The sequence below is a fragment of the Salvelinus fontinalis genome, chromosome 25 (genome assembly GCF_029448725.1).
Source record: "Salvelinus fontinalis isolate EN_2023a chromosome 25, ASM2944872v1, whole genome shotgun sequence".
Lineage (NCBI taxonomy): Eukaryota > Metazoa > Chordata > Actinopteri > Salmoniformes > Salmonidae > Salvelinus > Salvelinus fontinalis.
In genome coordinates, this window is record NC_074689.1 from 39983246 (window position 1) to 40000124 (window position 16879).

The 16879-nt window shown below is 49.3% G+C and overlaps 1 protein-coding gene across 2 annotated transcripts in view; it reads right to left on the reverse strand.

The window, feature by feature from the left end:
- Window positions 1-317: 317 nt before the first annotated feature.
- The window catches only part of LOC129823271 (procollagen-lysine,2-oxoglutarate 5-dioxygenase 2-like), a 213219-nt gene continuing 196657 nt past the window's right edge, over window positions 318-16879 (reverse strand). For both annotated transcript variants that reach the window (XM_055882196.1, XM_055882195.1), the window contains one exon: window positions 318-1324. In XM_055882196.1, coding sequence (XP_055738171.1) covers window positions 1169-1324 — 156 coding nt within the window. In that variant the 3' untranslated portion in view covers window positions 318-1168. The remainder of the gene's footprint in view (window positions 1325-16879) is intronic.

Consider the following 16879-nt stretch of genomic DNA (forward strand, 5'->3'; position numbering starts at 1 on the left):
TAACTGTTCTTGAGACATTGTTTTTTAATAAACACAATAAGGGTGAACAGATTGGCATTTCTGATGAGCGAGTCTCAATTCCATCCACAGATTGCAATCTTTTCCTTGAAGCAGAGAAAAAGAGAATTGAATGGTGTCGACGGATGGCTTCAAGCTAATAGAGGTGACAGGGGGAAACTACAAGCTGTTCGTAGCTAGATCTTCCACGTCTCCTGTTGACTGGGTACTCTGTCATCAAGGATCATTTATCCAAACAAAATGCAGTTGAAGGGAAGTGAAGAAGAAAAAATAAATCGCTATTCATGTTTTGTTTTTTTTTTAACAGATTTTATTCCATTTCCATCAATAAGTTAAGCACTTTGAACTTTGAGGTTCAAAGTTCATTCACAAACAACTTTCAGAGGACGTAAACATCTCTAAAATCTTTCAGTTTAGGAACGAAACGCCGTTAACGTCTTATTGTCCTGCGATTCAAAACAAAATCATGTCAAGTAAAATATTTTTGGACAATATCGAACTAGATTTCCAGAATTCATATTAAATTACGAAGTCATATATTTTATTATCTGGTGTGCAAAGTTACCAAAATGTAAATATCTTTATTTGGGCATGTAGGTCACAGACAGAACATGGAAAATGGTTTCAAAACTAGAAAACTTTATGTGAAACATACAAACAGGTAATTGAATTAAAACAGCTAAGAAAAGCCAGGAATTCCCATTGGCGTTAATCCTTAACACATAGATTTTTCCTTAAGAGTATGGGTTGGATTGCTGACCAATAAATAACGATTATTACAGTATGAGTGATTTGAAGATGAAGAATGAAGCTTTACCTAAACCGCTGACCGACAGTGATTACACCACGTCCCTTTTAAGGCACCACACTCTGTTTGACAGAGAGTTTCATATGAAGGAGATCGTCTGACTCGGGCATGACATTACCCACAATTCCTTTGTCTTTTTAAACTATTTATGTATGTATTTGTACAGTAACTGGCATCAGTAAAACGTATAAAGTACAACATAAGGCACTTTATCATTACAAAACAAAATAGATGACATCAACCAAAACAAAAACAAAACAAAACAGATCATATCAGCTACAACAAAAACAAACAAAAACAAATGAAACCTGATCAAATCCTATGCTTAGCGTAGTGTAGAGTTCAAGGGTCGATGAAGGAGACAGCGATGTAGCGGGTTCCGTTGGTGGTGGGCAGGCCTTCGTGAAGGTGTGTCAGACGGCCTGGGTGCATGAAGCTCCATCCCTTCCTGGGAGAATCTAGTGAGCAGTTATACCTGTGGAACCGACAGCCACCACCCTGGAGAGAGAGAGAGGGCGGGGGGAGCGAGAGAAAGAGGGAGAGAAATATATATATAGAGAGAGAGGGCGGGGGGAGCGAGAGAAAGAGGGAGAGTAGAGATATAGAGAGAGAGAGAGAGAAGGGGGGAGGAGAGAGGGGGGGCAGTGGTGAATTGTTTTTTTTTGTCATACTTGAGTAAAAGTAAACATTCCTTAATAGAAAGTAAAGGGGCACACTCCAACACTCAGACATTATTTACAGATAACCAGGGGAACACTCAACACTCAGACATCATTTACAGATAGCCAGGGACACACTCCAACACTAAGACATCATTTACAGATAGCCAGGGGCCACACTCCAACACTCAGACATTATTTACAGATAGCCAGGGGCACACTCCAACACTCAGACATCATTTACAGATAGCCAGGGGAACACTCTAACACTCAGACATCATTTACAGATATTCAGGGACACACTCCCAACACTCAGACATTATTTACAGATAGACAGGGACACACTCCCAACACTCAGACATCATTACAGATAGCCAGGGGCACACTCCAACACTCAGACATTTTACAAATAGCCAGGGACACACTCCAACACTCAGACATCATTACAGATAGCCAGGAGCCACACTCCAACACTCCAACATCATTACAGATAGCCAGGAGCCACACTCCAACACTCAGACATTTTACAGATAGCCAGGGACACACTCCAACACTCAGACATCATTACAAATAGCCATGGGCAAACTCCAACACTCAGACATCATTTACAGATAGCCAGGGCCACACTCCAACACTCAGACATCATTTACAGATAGCCAGGGACACACTCCAACACTCAGACATCATTTACAGATAGCCAGGGGCACACTCCAACATCATTTACAGATAGCCAGGGACACACTCCAACACTCAGACATCATTTACAGATAGCCAGGGACACACTCCAACACTCAGATATTATTTACAGATAGCCAGGGGCACACTCCAACACTCAGACATCATTTACAGATAGCCAGGGGAACACTCCAACACTCAGACATAATTTACAGATAGCCAGGGACACACTCCAACACTCAGACATCATTTACAGATAGCCAGGTGCACACTCCAACACTCAGACATCATTTACAGATAGCCAGGGGCCACACTCCAACACTCAGACATCATTACAGATAGCCAGGGGAACACTCCAACACTCAGACATCATTACAGATTGCCAGGGGAACACTCCAACACTCAGACATAATTTACAGATAGCCAGGGGAACACTCCAACACTCCGACATCATGTACAGATAGCCAGGGGCACACTCCAACACTCAGACATCATTACAGATAGCCAGGGGAACACTCCAACACTCAGACATAATTTACAGATAGCCAGGGGAACACTCCAAAACCCAGACATCATTACAGATAGCCAGGGGCACACTCCAACACTCAGACATCATTACAGATAGCCAGGGGAACACTCCAACACTCAGACATAATTTACAGATAGCCAGGGGAACACTCCAAAACCCAGACATCATTACAGATAGCCAGGGGAACACTCCAACACTCAGACATCATTTATAGATAGCCAGGGGCACACTCCAACACTCCAACATAATTTACAGATAGCCAGGGGCCAGACTCCAACACTCAGACATCATTTACAGATAGCCAGGGGAACACTCCAACACTCAGACATCATTACAGATAGCCAGGGGAACACTCCAACACCCAGACATCATTTACAGATAGCCAGGGGAACACTCCAAAACCCAGACATCATTACAGATAGCCAGGGACACACTCCAACACTCAGACATCATTTACAGATATTCAGGGACACACTCCAACACCCAGACATCATTTACAGATAGCCAGGGACACACTCCAACACTCAGTCATCATTACAGATAGCCAGGGGCACACTCCAACACTCAGACATTTTACAGATAGCCAGGGACACACTCCAACACTCAGACATCATTACAGATAGCCAGGGGCACACTTCAACACTCAGACATAATTTACAGATAGCCAGGGGAACACTCCAACACTCAGACATCATTTACAGATAGCCAGGGGAACACTCCAACACTCAGACATCATTTACAGATAGCCAGGGGCACACTCCAACACTCAGACATTATTTACAGATAGCCAGGGACACACTCCAACACTCAGACATCATTTACAGACAGCCAGGGGGACACCCCAACACTCAGACATCATTTACAGATAGCCAGGGGCACACTCCAACACTCAGACATAATTTACAGATGGCCAGGGCCACACTCCAACACTCAGACATAATTTACAGATAGCCAGGGGAACACTCCAACACTCAGACATCATTTACAGATAGCCAGGGGAACACTCCAACACTCAGACATCATTTACAGATAGCCAGGGGCACACTCCAACACTCAGACATTATTTACAGATAGCCAGGGACACACTCCAACACTCAGACATCATTTACAGACAGCCAGGGGGACACCCCAACACTCAGACATCATTTACAGATAGCCAGGGGCACACTCCAACACTCAGACATAATTTACAGATGGCCAGGGCCACACTCCAACACTCAGACATCATTACAGATAGCCAGGGCACACTCCAACACTCAGACATCATTACAGATAGCCAGGGGCCACACTCCAACACTCAGACATCATTTACAGATAGCCAGGGGCCACACTCCAACACTCAGACATCATTACAGACAGCCAGGGGAACACTCCAACACTCAGACATTGTTTACAGATAGCCAGGGGCACACTCCAACACTCAGACATCATTACAGATAGCCAGGGGAACACTCCAACACTCAGACATCATCACAGATAGCCAGGGGAACACTCCAACACTCAGACATCATTACAGATAGCCAGGGGAACATTCCAACACTCAGACATCATTTACAGATAGCCAGGGGCACACTCCAACACTCAGACATCATTACAGATAGCCAGGGGCACACTCCAACACTCAGACATTTTACAAATAGCCAGGGACACACTCCAACACTCAGACATCATTACAGATAGCCAGGAGCCACACTCCAACACTCCAACATCATTACAGATAGCCAGGAGCCACACTCCAACACTCAGACATTTTACAGATAGCCAGGGACACACTCCAACACTCAGACATCATTACAAATAGCCATGGGCAAACTCCAACACTCAGACATCATTTACAGATAGCCAGGGCCACACTCCAACACTCAGACATCAATTACAGATAGCCAGGGACACACTCCAACACTCAGACATCATTTACAGATAGCCAGGGGCACACTCCAACATCATTTACAGATAGCCAGGGACACACTCCAACACTCAGACATCATTTACAGATAGCCAGGGACACACTCCAACACTCAGATATTATTTACAGATAGCCAGGGGCACACTCCAACACTCAGACATCATTTACAGATAGCCAGGGGAACACTCCAACACTCAGACATAATTTACAGATAGCCAGGGACACACTCCAACACTCAGACATCATTTACAGATAGCCAGGTGCACACTCCAACACTCAGACATCATTTACAGATAGCCAGGGGCCACACTCCAACACTCAGACATCATTACAGATAGCCAGGGGAACACTCCAACACTCAGACACCATTACAGATAGCCAGGGGCACACTCCAACACTCAGACATCATTACAGATTGCCAGGGGAACACTCCAACACTCAGACATAATTTACAGATAGCCAGGGGAACACTCCAACACTCCGACATCATGTACAGATAGCCAGGGGCACACTCCAACACTCAGACATCATTACAGATAGCCAGGGGAACACTCCAACACTCAGACATAATTTACAGATAGCCAGGGGAACACTCCAAAACCCAGACATCATTACAGATAGCCAGGGGCACACTCCAACACTCAGACATCATTACAGATAGCCAGGGGAACACTCCAACACTCAGACATAATTTACAGATAGCCAGGGGAACACTCCAAAACCCAGACATCATTACAGATAGCCAGGGGAACACTCCAACACTCAGACATCATTTATAGATAGCCAGGGGCACACTCCAACACTCCAACATAATTTACAGATAGCCAGGGGCCAGACTCCAACACTCAGACATCATTTACAGATAGCCAGGGGAACACTCCAACACTCAGACATCATTACAGATAGCCAGGGGAACACTCCAACACCCAGACATCATTTACAGATAGCCAGGGGAACACTCCAAAACCCAGACATCATTACAGATAGCCAGGGACACACTCCAACACTCAGACATCATTTACAGATATTCAGGGACACACTCCAACACCCAGACATCATTTACAGATAGCCAGGGACACACTCCAACACTCAGACATCATTACAGATAGCCAGGGGCACACTCCAACACTCAGACATTTTACAGATAGCCAGGGACACACTCCAACACTCAGACATCATTACAGATAGCCAGGGGCACACTTCAACACTCAGACATAATTTACAGATAGCCAGGGGAACACTCCAACACTCAGACATCATTTACAGATAGCCAGGGGAACACTCCAACACTCAGACATCATTTACAGATAGCCAGGGGCACACTCCAACACTCAGACATCATTTACAGATAGCCAGGGACACACTCCAACACTCAGACATCATTTACAGACAGCCAGGGGGACACCCCAACACTCAGACATCATTTACAGATAGCCAGGGGCACACTCCAACACTCAGACATAATTTACAGATGGCCAGGGCCACACTCCAACACTCAGACATCATTACAGATAACCAGGGCACACTCCAACACTAAGATATCATTTACAGATAGCCAGGGGAACACTCCAACACTCAGACATCATTACAGATAGCCAGGGGAACACTCCAACACTCAGATATCATTTACAGATAGCCAGGGGAACACTCCAACACTCAGACATCATTACAGATAGCCAGGGGAACACTCCAACACTCAGATATCATTTACAGATAGCCAGGGGAACACTCCAACACTCAGACACCATTACAGACAGCCAGGGGAACACTCCAACACTCAGATATAATTTACAGATAGCCAGTGGAACACTCCAACACTCAGACATCATTACAGACAGCCAGGGGAACACTCCAACACTCAGATATCATTTACAGATAGCCAGGGGAACACTCAGACATCATTACAGATAGCCAGGGGCCACACTCCAACACTCAGACATCATTTACAGATAGCCAGGGGCCACACTCCAACACTCAGACATCATTACAGACAGCCAGGGGAACACTCCAACACTCAGACATTGTTTACAGATAGCCAGGGGCACACTCCAACACTCAGACATCATTACAGATAGCCAGGGGAACACTCCAACACTCAGACATCATCACAGATAGCCAGGGGAACACTCCAACACTCAGACATCATTACAGATAGCCAGGGGAACATTCCAACACTCAGACATCATTTACAGATAGCCAGGGGCACACTCCAACACTCAGACATCATTACAGATAGCCAGGGGCACACTCCAACACTCAGACATAATTTACAGATGGCCAGGGCCACACTCCAACACTCAGACATCATTACAGATAGCCAGGGCACACTCCAACACTAAGATATCATTTACAGATAGCCAGGGGAACACTCCAACACTCAGACATCATTACAGATAGCCAGGGGAACACTCCAACACTCAGATATCATTTACAGATAGCCAGGGGAACACTCCAACACTCAGACATCATTACAGATAGCCAGGGGAACACTCCAACACTCAGATATCATTTACAGATAGCCAGGGGAACACTCCAACACTCAGACATCATTACAGACAGCCAGGGGAACACTCCAACACTCAGATATAATTTACAGATAGCCAGGGGAACACTCCAACACTCAGACATCATTACAGACAGCCAGGGGAACACTCCAACACTCAGATATCATTTACAGATAGCCAGGGGAACACTCAGACATCATTACAGATAGCCAGGGGCCACACTCCAACACTCAGACATCATTTACAGATAGCCAGGGGCCACACTCCAACACTCAGACATCATTACAGACAGCCAGGGGAACACTCCAACACTCAGACATTGTTTACAGATAGCCAGGGGCACACTCCAACACTCAGACATCATTACAGATAGCCAGGGGAACACTCCAACACTCAGACATCATCACAGATAGCCAGGGGAACACTCCAACACTCAGACATCATTACAGATAGCCAGGGGAACACTCCAACACTCAGACATCATTTACAGATAGCCAGGGGCACACTCCAACACTCAGACATCATTACAGATAGCCAGGGGCACACTCCAACACTCAGACATCATTACAGATAGCCAGGGGCACACTCCATCACTCAGACATCATTTACAGATAGCCAGGGGAACACTCCAACACTCAGACATCATTACAGATAGCCAGGGGAACACTCCAACACTCAGACATCATTTACAGATAGCCAGGGGAACACTCCAACACTCAGACATCATTTACAGACAATGCATTTTGTGATTAGTGAGTCCACCAAGAACAGAGGCAGTAGGGATGACCAGGGATGTTCTCTCGACTAGTGCGTGAATTTGACAATTTTACTGTCCTGCTAAACATTCAAAATGTTACTTTTGGTTGTCAAGGAAAATGTATGGAGTAAAAAGGTACATTATTTTATGTATTAAAGTAGTACATGAAAGTACTTTACACCAAGGGGGTATTTTGATCAATACGTGTGTTACTGAGTACTCTCGTTACTGTATTCTCTACAGTAAGCTACAGTATAGGGAGGCGTATAGGGAGGTGTATAGGGAGGTGTATAGTGTATAGGGAGAAGTATAGGGAGGTGTATAGGGAGGTGTATAGGGAGGTGTATAGGGAGGTGTATAGGGAGGGAGGGGTATAGGGAGAGGTATAGGGAGGGAGGTGTATAGAGAGAGGTATAGGGAGGTGTATAGGGAGGTGTATAGGGAGGTGTATAGTGTATAGTGAGATGTATAGGGAGGTGTATAGGGAGGTGTATAGTGTATGGGGAGGTGTATAGGGAGGTGTATAGGGAGATGTATAGGGAGGGAGGGGTATAGGGAGGTGTATAGGGAGGGGTATAGGGAGGGGTATAGGGAGGTGTATAGGGAGGTGTATAGGGAGGTGTATAGGGAAGGAGGGGTATAGGGAGAGGTATAGGGAGGGAGGTGTATAGGGAGATGTATAGGGAGGTGTATAGGGAGGTGTATAGGGAGGGGTATAGGGAGGGGTATAGGGAGGGAGGTGTATAGGGAGGTGTATAGGGAGGTGTATAGGGAGGTGTATAGGGAGAGGTATAGGGAGGTGTATAGGGAGGTGTATAGGGAGGTGTATAGGGACGTGTATAGGGACGTGTATAGGGAGATGTATAGGGAGGTGTATAGGGAGGGGTATAGGGAGAGGTATATGGAGGGAGGTGTATAGGGAGGTGTATAGGGAGGTGTATAGGGAGGTGTATAGGGAGAGGTATAGGGAGGTGTATAGGGAGGTGTATAGGGACGTGTATAGGGACGTGTATAGGGAGGGGTATAGGGAGGGAGGGGTATAGGGAGGTGTATAGATAGGAAGGTGTATAGGGAGGCGTATAGGGAGGTGTATAGGGAGGTGTATAGGGACGTGTATAGGGACGTGTATAGGGAGGGGTATAGGGAGGGAGGGGTATAGGGAGGTGTATAGATAGGAAGGTGTATAGGGAGGTGTATAGGGAGGTGTATAGGGAGGTGTATAGGGAGATGTATAGGGAGGGAGGGGTATAGGGAGAGGTATAGGGAGGGAGGTGTATAGAGAGAGGTATAGGGAGGTGTATAGGGAGGTGTATAGGGAGGTGTATAGGGAGGTGTATAGGGAGGTGTATAGGGAGGGAGGGGTATAGGGAGAGGTATAGGGAGGGAGGTGTATAGGGAGGTGTATAGTGTATAGGGAGATGTATAGGGAGGTGTATAGGGAGGTGTATAGTGTATGGGGAGGTGTATAGGGAGGTGTATAGGGAGGGGTTTAGGGAGGTGTATAGGGGGGTGTATAGGGAGGGAGGTGTATAGGGAGGGGTATAGGGAGGGAGGGGTATAGGGAGAGGTATAGGGAGGGGTTTAGGGAGGTGTATAGGGAGGTGTATAGGGAGGTGTATAGGGAGGGGTTTAGGGAGGTGTATAGGGAGGTGTATAGGGGGGTGTATAGGGAGGGAGGTGTATAGGGAGGGGTATAGGGAGGGAGGGGTATAGGGAGAGGTATAGGGAGGGGTTTAGGGAGGTGTATAGGGAGGTGTATAGGGAGGGAGGGGTATAGGGAGGTGTATAGGGAGGTGTATAGGGAGGTGTATAGGGAGATGTATAGGGAGGTGTATAGGGAGGGAGGTGTATAGGGAGGGGTATAGGGAGGGAGGGGTATAGGGAGGTGTATAGAGAGGGAGGTGTATAGGGAGAGGTATAGGGAGGGGTTTAGGGAGGTGTATAGGGAGGTGTATAGGGAGGGAGGGGTATAGGGAGGTGTATAGGGAGGTGTATAGGGAGGTGTATAGGGAGATGTATAGGGATGTGTATAGGGAGGGAGGTGTATAGGGAGGGGTATAGGGAGGGAGGGGTATAGGGAGGTGTATAGGGAGGGAGGTGTATAGGGAGGGGTATAGGGAGGGAGGGGTATAGGGAGGTGTATAGGGAGGTGTATAGTGTATGGGGAGGTGTATAGGGAGGTGTATAGGGAGGGGTTTAGGGAGGTGTATAGGGAGGTGTATAGGGAGGGAGGTGTATAGGGAGGGGTTTAGGGAGGTGTATAGGGAGGGGTATACGGAGGTGTATAGGGAGGGAGGTGTATAGGGAGGGGTTTAGGGAGGTGTATAGGGAGGGGTATAGGGAGGTGTATAGGGAGGTGTATAGGGAGGGGTATAGGGAGGGGTATAGGGAGGTGTATAGGGAGGTGTATAGGGAGGGGTTTAGGGAGGTGTATAGGGAGGGGTATAGGGAGGTGTATAGGGAGGGGTATAGGGAGGTGTATAGGGAGGTGTATAGGGAGATGTATAGGGAGGTGTATAGGGAGGGGTATAGGGAGAGGTATATGGAGGGAGGTGTATAGGGAGGTGTATAGGGAGGTGTATAGGGAGGTGTATAGGGAGAGGTATAGGGAGGTGTATAGGGAGGTGTATAGGGACGTGTATAGGGACGTGTATAGGGAGGGGTATATGGAGGGAGGGGTATAGGGAGGTGTATAGATAGGAAGGTGTATAGGGAGGCGTATAGGGAGGTGTATAGGGAGGTGTATAGGGACGTGTATAGGGACGTGTATAGGGAGGGGTATAGGGAGGGAGGGGTATAGGGAGGTGTATAGATAGGAAGGTGTATAGGGAGGTGTATAGGGAGGTGTATAGGGAGGTGTATAGGGAGATGTATAGGGAGGGAGGGGTATAGGGAGAGGTATAGGGAGGGAGGTGTATAGAGAGAGGTATAGGGAGGTGTATAGGGAGGTGTATAGGGAGGTGTATAGGGAGGTGTATAGGGAGGTGTATAGGGAGGGAGGGGTATAGGGAGAGGTATAGGGAGGGAGGTGTATAGGGAGGTGTATAGTGTATAGGGAGATGTATAGGGAGGTGTATAGGGAGGTGTATAGTGTATGGGGAGGTGTATAGGGAGGTGTATAGGGAGGGGTTTAGGGAGGTGTATAGGGGGGTGTATAGGGAGGGAGGTGTATAGGGAGGGGTATAGGGAGGGAGGGGTATAGGGAGAGGTATAGGGAGGGGTTTAGGGAGGTGTATAGGGAGGTGTATAGGGAGGTGTATAGGGAGGGGTTTAGGGAGGTGTATAGGGAGGTGTATAGGGGGGTGTATAGGGAGGGAGGTGTATAGGGAGGGGTATAGGGAGGGAGGGGTATAGGGAGAGGTATAGGGAGGGGTTTAGGGAGGTGTATAGGGAGGTGTATAGGGAGGGAGGGGTATAGGGAGGTGTATAGGGAGGTGTATAGGGAGGTGTATAGGGAGATGTATAGGGAGGTGTATAGGGAGGGAGGTGTATAGGGAGGGGTATAGGGAGGGAGGGGTATAGGGAGGTGTATAGAGAGGGAGGTGTATAGGGAGAGGTATAGGGAGGGGTTTAGGGAGGTGTATAGGGAGGTGTATAGGGAGGGAGGGGTATAGGGAGGTGTATAGGGAGGTGTATAGGGAGGTGTATAGGGAGATGTATAGGGATGTGTATAGGGAGGGAGGTGTATAGGGAGGGGTATAGGGAGGGAGGGGTATAGGGAGGTGTATAGGGAGGGAGGTGTATAGGGAGGGGTATAGGGAGGGAGGGGTATAGGGAGGTGTATAGGGAGGTGTATAGTGTATGGGGAGGTGTATAGGGAGGTGTATAGGGAGGGGTTTAGGGAGGTGTATAGGGAGGTGTATAGGGAGGGAGGTGTATAGGGAGGGGTTTAGGGAGGTGTATAGGGAGGGGTATACGGAGGTGTATAGGGAGGGAGGTGTATAGGGAGGGGTTTAGGGAGGTGTATAGGGAGGGGTATAGGGAGGTGTATAGGGAGGTGTATAGGGAGGGGTATAGGGAGGGGTATAGGGAGGTGTATAGGGAGGTGTATAGGGAGGGGTTTAGGGAGGTGTATAGGGAGGGGTATAGGGAGGTGTATAGGGAGGGGTATAGGGAGGTGTATAGGGAGGTGTATAGGGAGGGGTTTAGGGAGGGAGGTGTATAGGGAGGGAGGTGTATAGGGAGGTGTATAGGGAGGTGTATAGGGAGGGGTTTAGGGAGGTGTATAGGGAGGGGTATAGGGAGGGGTATAGGGAGGGGTATAGGGAGGGAGGTGTATAGGGAGGTGTATAGGGAGGTGTATAGGGAGGTGTATAGGGAGGGGTTTAGGGAGGTGTATAGGGAGGGGTATAGGGAGGTGTATAGGGAGGTGTATAGGGAGGGAGGGGTATAGGGAGGGGTATAGGGAGGGAGGGGTATAGGGAGAGGTATAGGGAGGGGTTTAGGGAGGTGTATAGGGAGGTGTATAGGGAGGTGTATAGGGAGGGGTTTAGGGAGGTGTATAGGGAGGTGTATAGGGGGGTGTATAGGGAGGGAGGTGTATAGGGAGGGGTATAGGGAGGGAGGGGTATAGGGAGAGGTATAGGGAGGGGTTTAGGGAGGTGTATAGGGAGGTGTATAGGGAGGGAGGGGTATAGGGAGGTGTATATTGGAGGTGTATAGGGAGGTGTATAGGGAGATGTATAGGGAGGTGTATAGGGAGGGAGGTGTATAGGGAGGGGTATAGGGAGGGAGGGGTATAGGGAGGTGTATAGGGAGGGAGGTGTATAGGGAGAGGTATAGGGAGGGGTTTAGGGAGGTGTATAGGGAGGTGTATAGGGAGGGAGGGGTATAGGGAGGTGTATAGGGAGGTGTATAGGGAGGTGTATAGGGAGATGTATAGGGATGTGTATAGGGAGGGAGGTGTATAGGGAGGGGTATAGGGAGGGAGGGGTATAGGGAGGTGTATAGGGAGGGAGGTGTATAGGGAGGGGTATAGGGAGGGAGGGGTATAGGGAGGTGTATAGGGAGGTGTATAGTGTATGGGGAGGTGTATAGGGAGGTGTATAGGGAGGGGTTTAGGGAGGTGTATAGGGGGGTGTATAGGGAGGGAGGTGTATAGGGAGGGGTATAGGGAGGGAGGGGTATAGGGAGAGCTATAGGGAGGGGTTTAGGGAGGTGTATAGGGAGGTGTATAGGGAGGTGTATAGGGAGGGGTTTAGGGAGGTGTATAGGGAGGTGTATAGGGGGGTGTATAGGGAGGGAGGTGTATAGGGAGGGGTATAGGGAGGGAGGGGTATAGGGAGAGGTATAGGGAGGGGTTTAGCGAGGTGTATAGGGAGGTGTATAGGGAGGGAGGGGTATAGGGAGGTGTATAGGGAGGGAGGTGTATAGGGAGGGGTATAGGGAGGGAGGGGTATAGGGAGGTGTATAGGGAGGTGTATAGGGAGATGTATAGGGAGGTGTATAGGGAGGTGTATAGGGAGGGAGGTGTATAGGGAGGGGTATAGGGAGGGAGGGGTATAGGGAGGTGTATAGGGAGGGAGGTGTATAGGGAGGGGTATAGGGAGGGAGGGGTATAGGGAGGTGTATAGGGAGGTGTATAGGGAGATGTATAGGGAGGTGTATAGGGAGGTGTATAGGGAGGGAGGTGTATAGGGAGGGGTATAGGGAGGTGTATAGGGAGGTGTATAGGGAGGGAGGTGTATAGGGAGGGGTTTAGGGAGGTGTATAGGGAGGGGTATACGGAGGTGTATAGGGAGGGAGGTGTATAGGGAGGGGTTTAGGGAGGTGTATAGGGAGGGGTATAGGGAGGTGTATAGGGAGGTGTATAGGGAGGGGTATAGGGAGGGGTATAGGGAGGTGTATAGGGAGGTGTATAGGGAGGGGTTTAGGGAGGTGTATAGGGAGGGGTATAGGGAGGTGTATAGGGAGGGGTATAGGGAGGTGTATAGGGAGGTGTATAGGGAGGGGTTTAGGGAGGGAGGTGTATAGGGAGGGAGGTGTATAGGGAGGTGTATAGGGAGGTGTATAGGGAGGGGTTTAGGGAGGTGTATAGGGAGGGGTATAGGGAGGGGTATAGGGAGGGGTATAGGGAGGGAGGTGTATAGGGAGGTGTATAGGGAGGTGTATAGGGAGGTGTATAGGGAGGGGTTTAGGGAGGTGTATAGGGAGGGGTATAGGGAGGTGTATAGGGAGGTGTATAGGGAGGGGTATAGGGAGGGGTATAGGGAGGTGTATAGGGAGGGGTATAGGGAGGTGTATAGGGAGGTGTATCGGGGGGTGTATAGGGAGGGGGATAGGGAGGTGTATAGGGAGGTGTATAGGGAGGGAGGTGTATAGGGAGGTGTATAGGGAGGTGTATAGGGAGGTGTATAGGGAGGGGGATAGGGAGATGTATAGGGAGGTGTATAGGGAGGTGTATAGTGTATGGGGAGGTGTATAGGGAGGTGTATAGGGAGGGGTTTAGGGAGGTGTATAGGGAGGGGTATAGGGAGGGGTATAGGGAGGTGTATAGGGAGGGGTATAGGGAGGTGTATAGGGAGGTGTATAGGGAGGGAGGTGTATAGGGAGGTGTATAGGGAGGGGTATAGGGAGGGGTATAGGGAGGGGTATAGGGAGGTGTATAGGGAGGTGTATAGGGAGGTGTATAGGGAGGGGTATAGGGAGATGTATAGGGAGGTGTATAGGGAGGTGTATATGGAGGTGTATAGGGAGGGGTATAGGGAGGTGTATAGGGAGGTGTATAGGGAGGTGTATAGGGAGGGAGGTGTATAGGTAGGGAGGGGTATAGGGAGGGGTATAGGGAGGTGTATAGGGAGGGAGGTGGTATAGGGCGATGTAAGGGAGGTGTATAGGGAGGTGTATAGGGAGGTGTATAGGGAGGGGTATAGGGAGGGAGGTGTATAGGGAGGGGTATAGGGAGGGAGGTGTATAGGGAGGGGTATAGGGAGGTGTATAGGGAGGTGTATAGGGAGGGGTATAGGGAGATGTATAGTGAGGTGTATAGGGAGGGAGGTGTATAGGGAGGTGTATAGGAGGTGTAGGAGGGGTTAGGGAGGTGTATAGGGAGGTGTATAGGGAGGGGTATAGGGAGGGGTATAGGGAGGGGGTGTATAGGGAGGGGTATAGGGAGGTGTATAGGGAGGTGTATAGGGAGGTGTATAGGGAGGTGTACAGGGAGGGTATAGGGAGTGTTAGGGGGGTATAGGGAGGTGTATAGGGAGGTGTATAGGGAGGTGTATGGGAGGTGTATAGGGAGGGGTATAGGGAGGTGTATAGGGAGGTGTATAGGGAGGTGTATAGGGAGGTGTATAGGGAGGTGTATAGGGAGTGTATAGGGAGGTGTATAGGGAGGGGTATAGGAGGTGTATAGGGAGGTGTATAGGGAGGGGGTTATAGGGAGGGGTTATAGGGAGGTGTATAGGAGGTGTATAGGGAGGGGTATAGGGAGGGAGTGTATAGGGAGGTGTATAGGGAGGGGTATAGGAGGAGGTGTATGGAGGTGTATAGGGAGGGGTATAGGGAGGGAGGTGTATAGGGAGGGGTATAGGGAGGTGTATAGGGAGGTGTATAGGGAGGTGTATAGGGAGGGGTATAGGGAGGGGTATAGGGAGGTGTATAGTGAGGTGTATAGGGAGGTGTATAGGGAGGTGTATAGGGAGGTGTATAGGGAGGGAGGTGTATAGGGAGGGGTTTAGGGAGGTGTATAGGGAGGGGTTTAGGGAGGTGTATAGGGAGGTGTATAGGGAGGGGGATAGGGAGGTAGTATAGGGAGGTGTATAGGAGAGGGGGATAGGGAGGTGTATAGGGCGGGGGATAGGGAGGTGTATAGGGAGGTGTATAGGGAGGTGTATAGGGAGGTGTATAGGGAAGGGAGGTGTATAGGGAGAGGTATAGGGGAGGGGAGGTGTATAGGGAGGGTAGGTTGTATAGGGAGGTGTATAGGGAGGGGTATAAGGAGGTGTATAGGGAGGTGTATAGGGAGGGAGGGGTATAGGGAGGTGTATAGGGAGGTGTATAGGGAGGAGTATAGGGAGGGGTATAGGGAGGTGTATAGGGAGGTGTATAGGGAGGTGTATAGGGGGAGGTGTATCGGGGGGTGTATAGGGAGGGGATAGGGAGGTGTATAGGGAGGTGTATAGGGAGGGGTGTATAGGGAGTGTATAGGGAGGTGTATAGGGAGGTGAATAGGGGGGGATAGGGAGATGTATGGAGGGAGGTGTATAGGGAGTGTATGTGTATGCTGTCAGGGAGGTGTATAGGGAGGTGTATAGGGAGGGGTTTAGGGAGGTGTATAGGGAGGGGTATAGGGCGGGGTATAGGGCGGAGGGGTATAGGAGGGAGGTGTATAGGGAGGGGTATAGGGAGGTGTATAGGGAGGGAGGGTATTAGGGAGGTGTATAGGAGGTGTAGGGAGGTGTATAGGGAGGGGTATAGGGAGGTGTTATAGGGAGGTGTCTAGGGAGGTGTATAGGGAGGGAGGTGTATAGGAGGGGTATAGGGAGGGGTATAGGGAGGTGTATAGGGAGGGAGGGGTATAGGAGGTGTATAGGGAGGTGTATAGGGAGGTGTATAGGGAGGTGTATAGGGAGGGGGATAGGGAGATGTATAGGGAGGTGTATAGGGAGGTGTATAGTGTATGGGGAGGTGTATAGGGAGGTGTATAGGGAGGGGTATAGGGAGGTGTATAGGGAGGGGTATAGGGAGGAGGTGTATAGGGAGGTGTAGTGGGAGGGAGGTGTATAGGGAGGTGGTATAGGGAGGTGTAGAGGGAGGGAGGGGTATAGGGAGGTGTATAGGGAGGGAGGTGGTATAGGGAGGGGTATAGGGAGGTGGATAGGGAGGTGTATAGGGAGGTGTATAGGGAGGTGTAGAGGGGAGGGTGTATAGGGAGGGAGGTGTATAGGGAGGTGTATAGGGAGGTGTATAGGGATGGAGGTGTATAGGGAGGGAGGTGATAGGGAGGGGTATAGGGAGTGTAGTAGGGAGGTGTTATAGGGAGGTGTATAGGTGAGGGGTATAGGGGAGGTGTAGAGGGATGG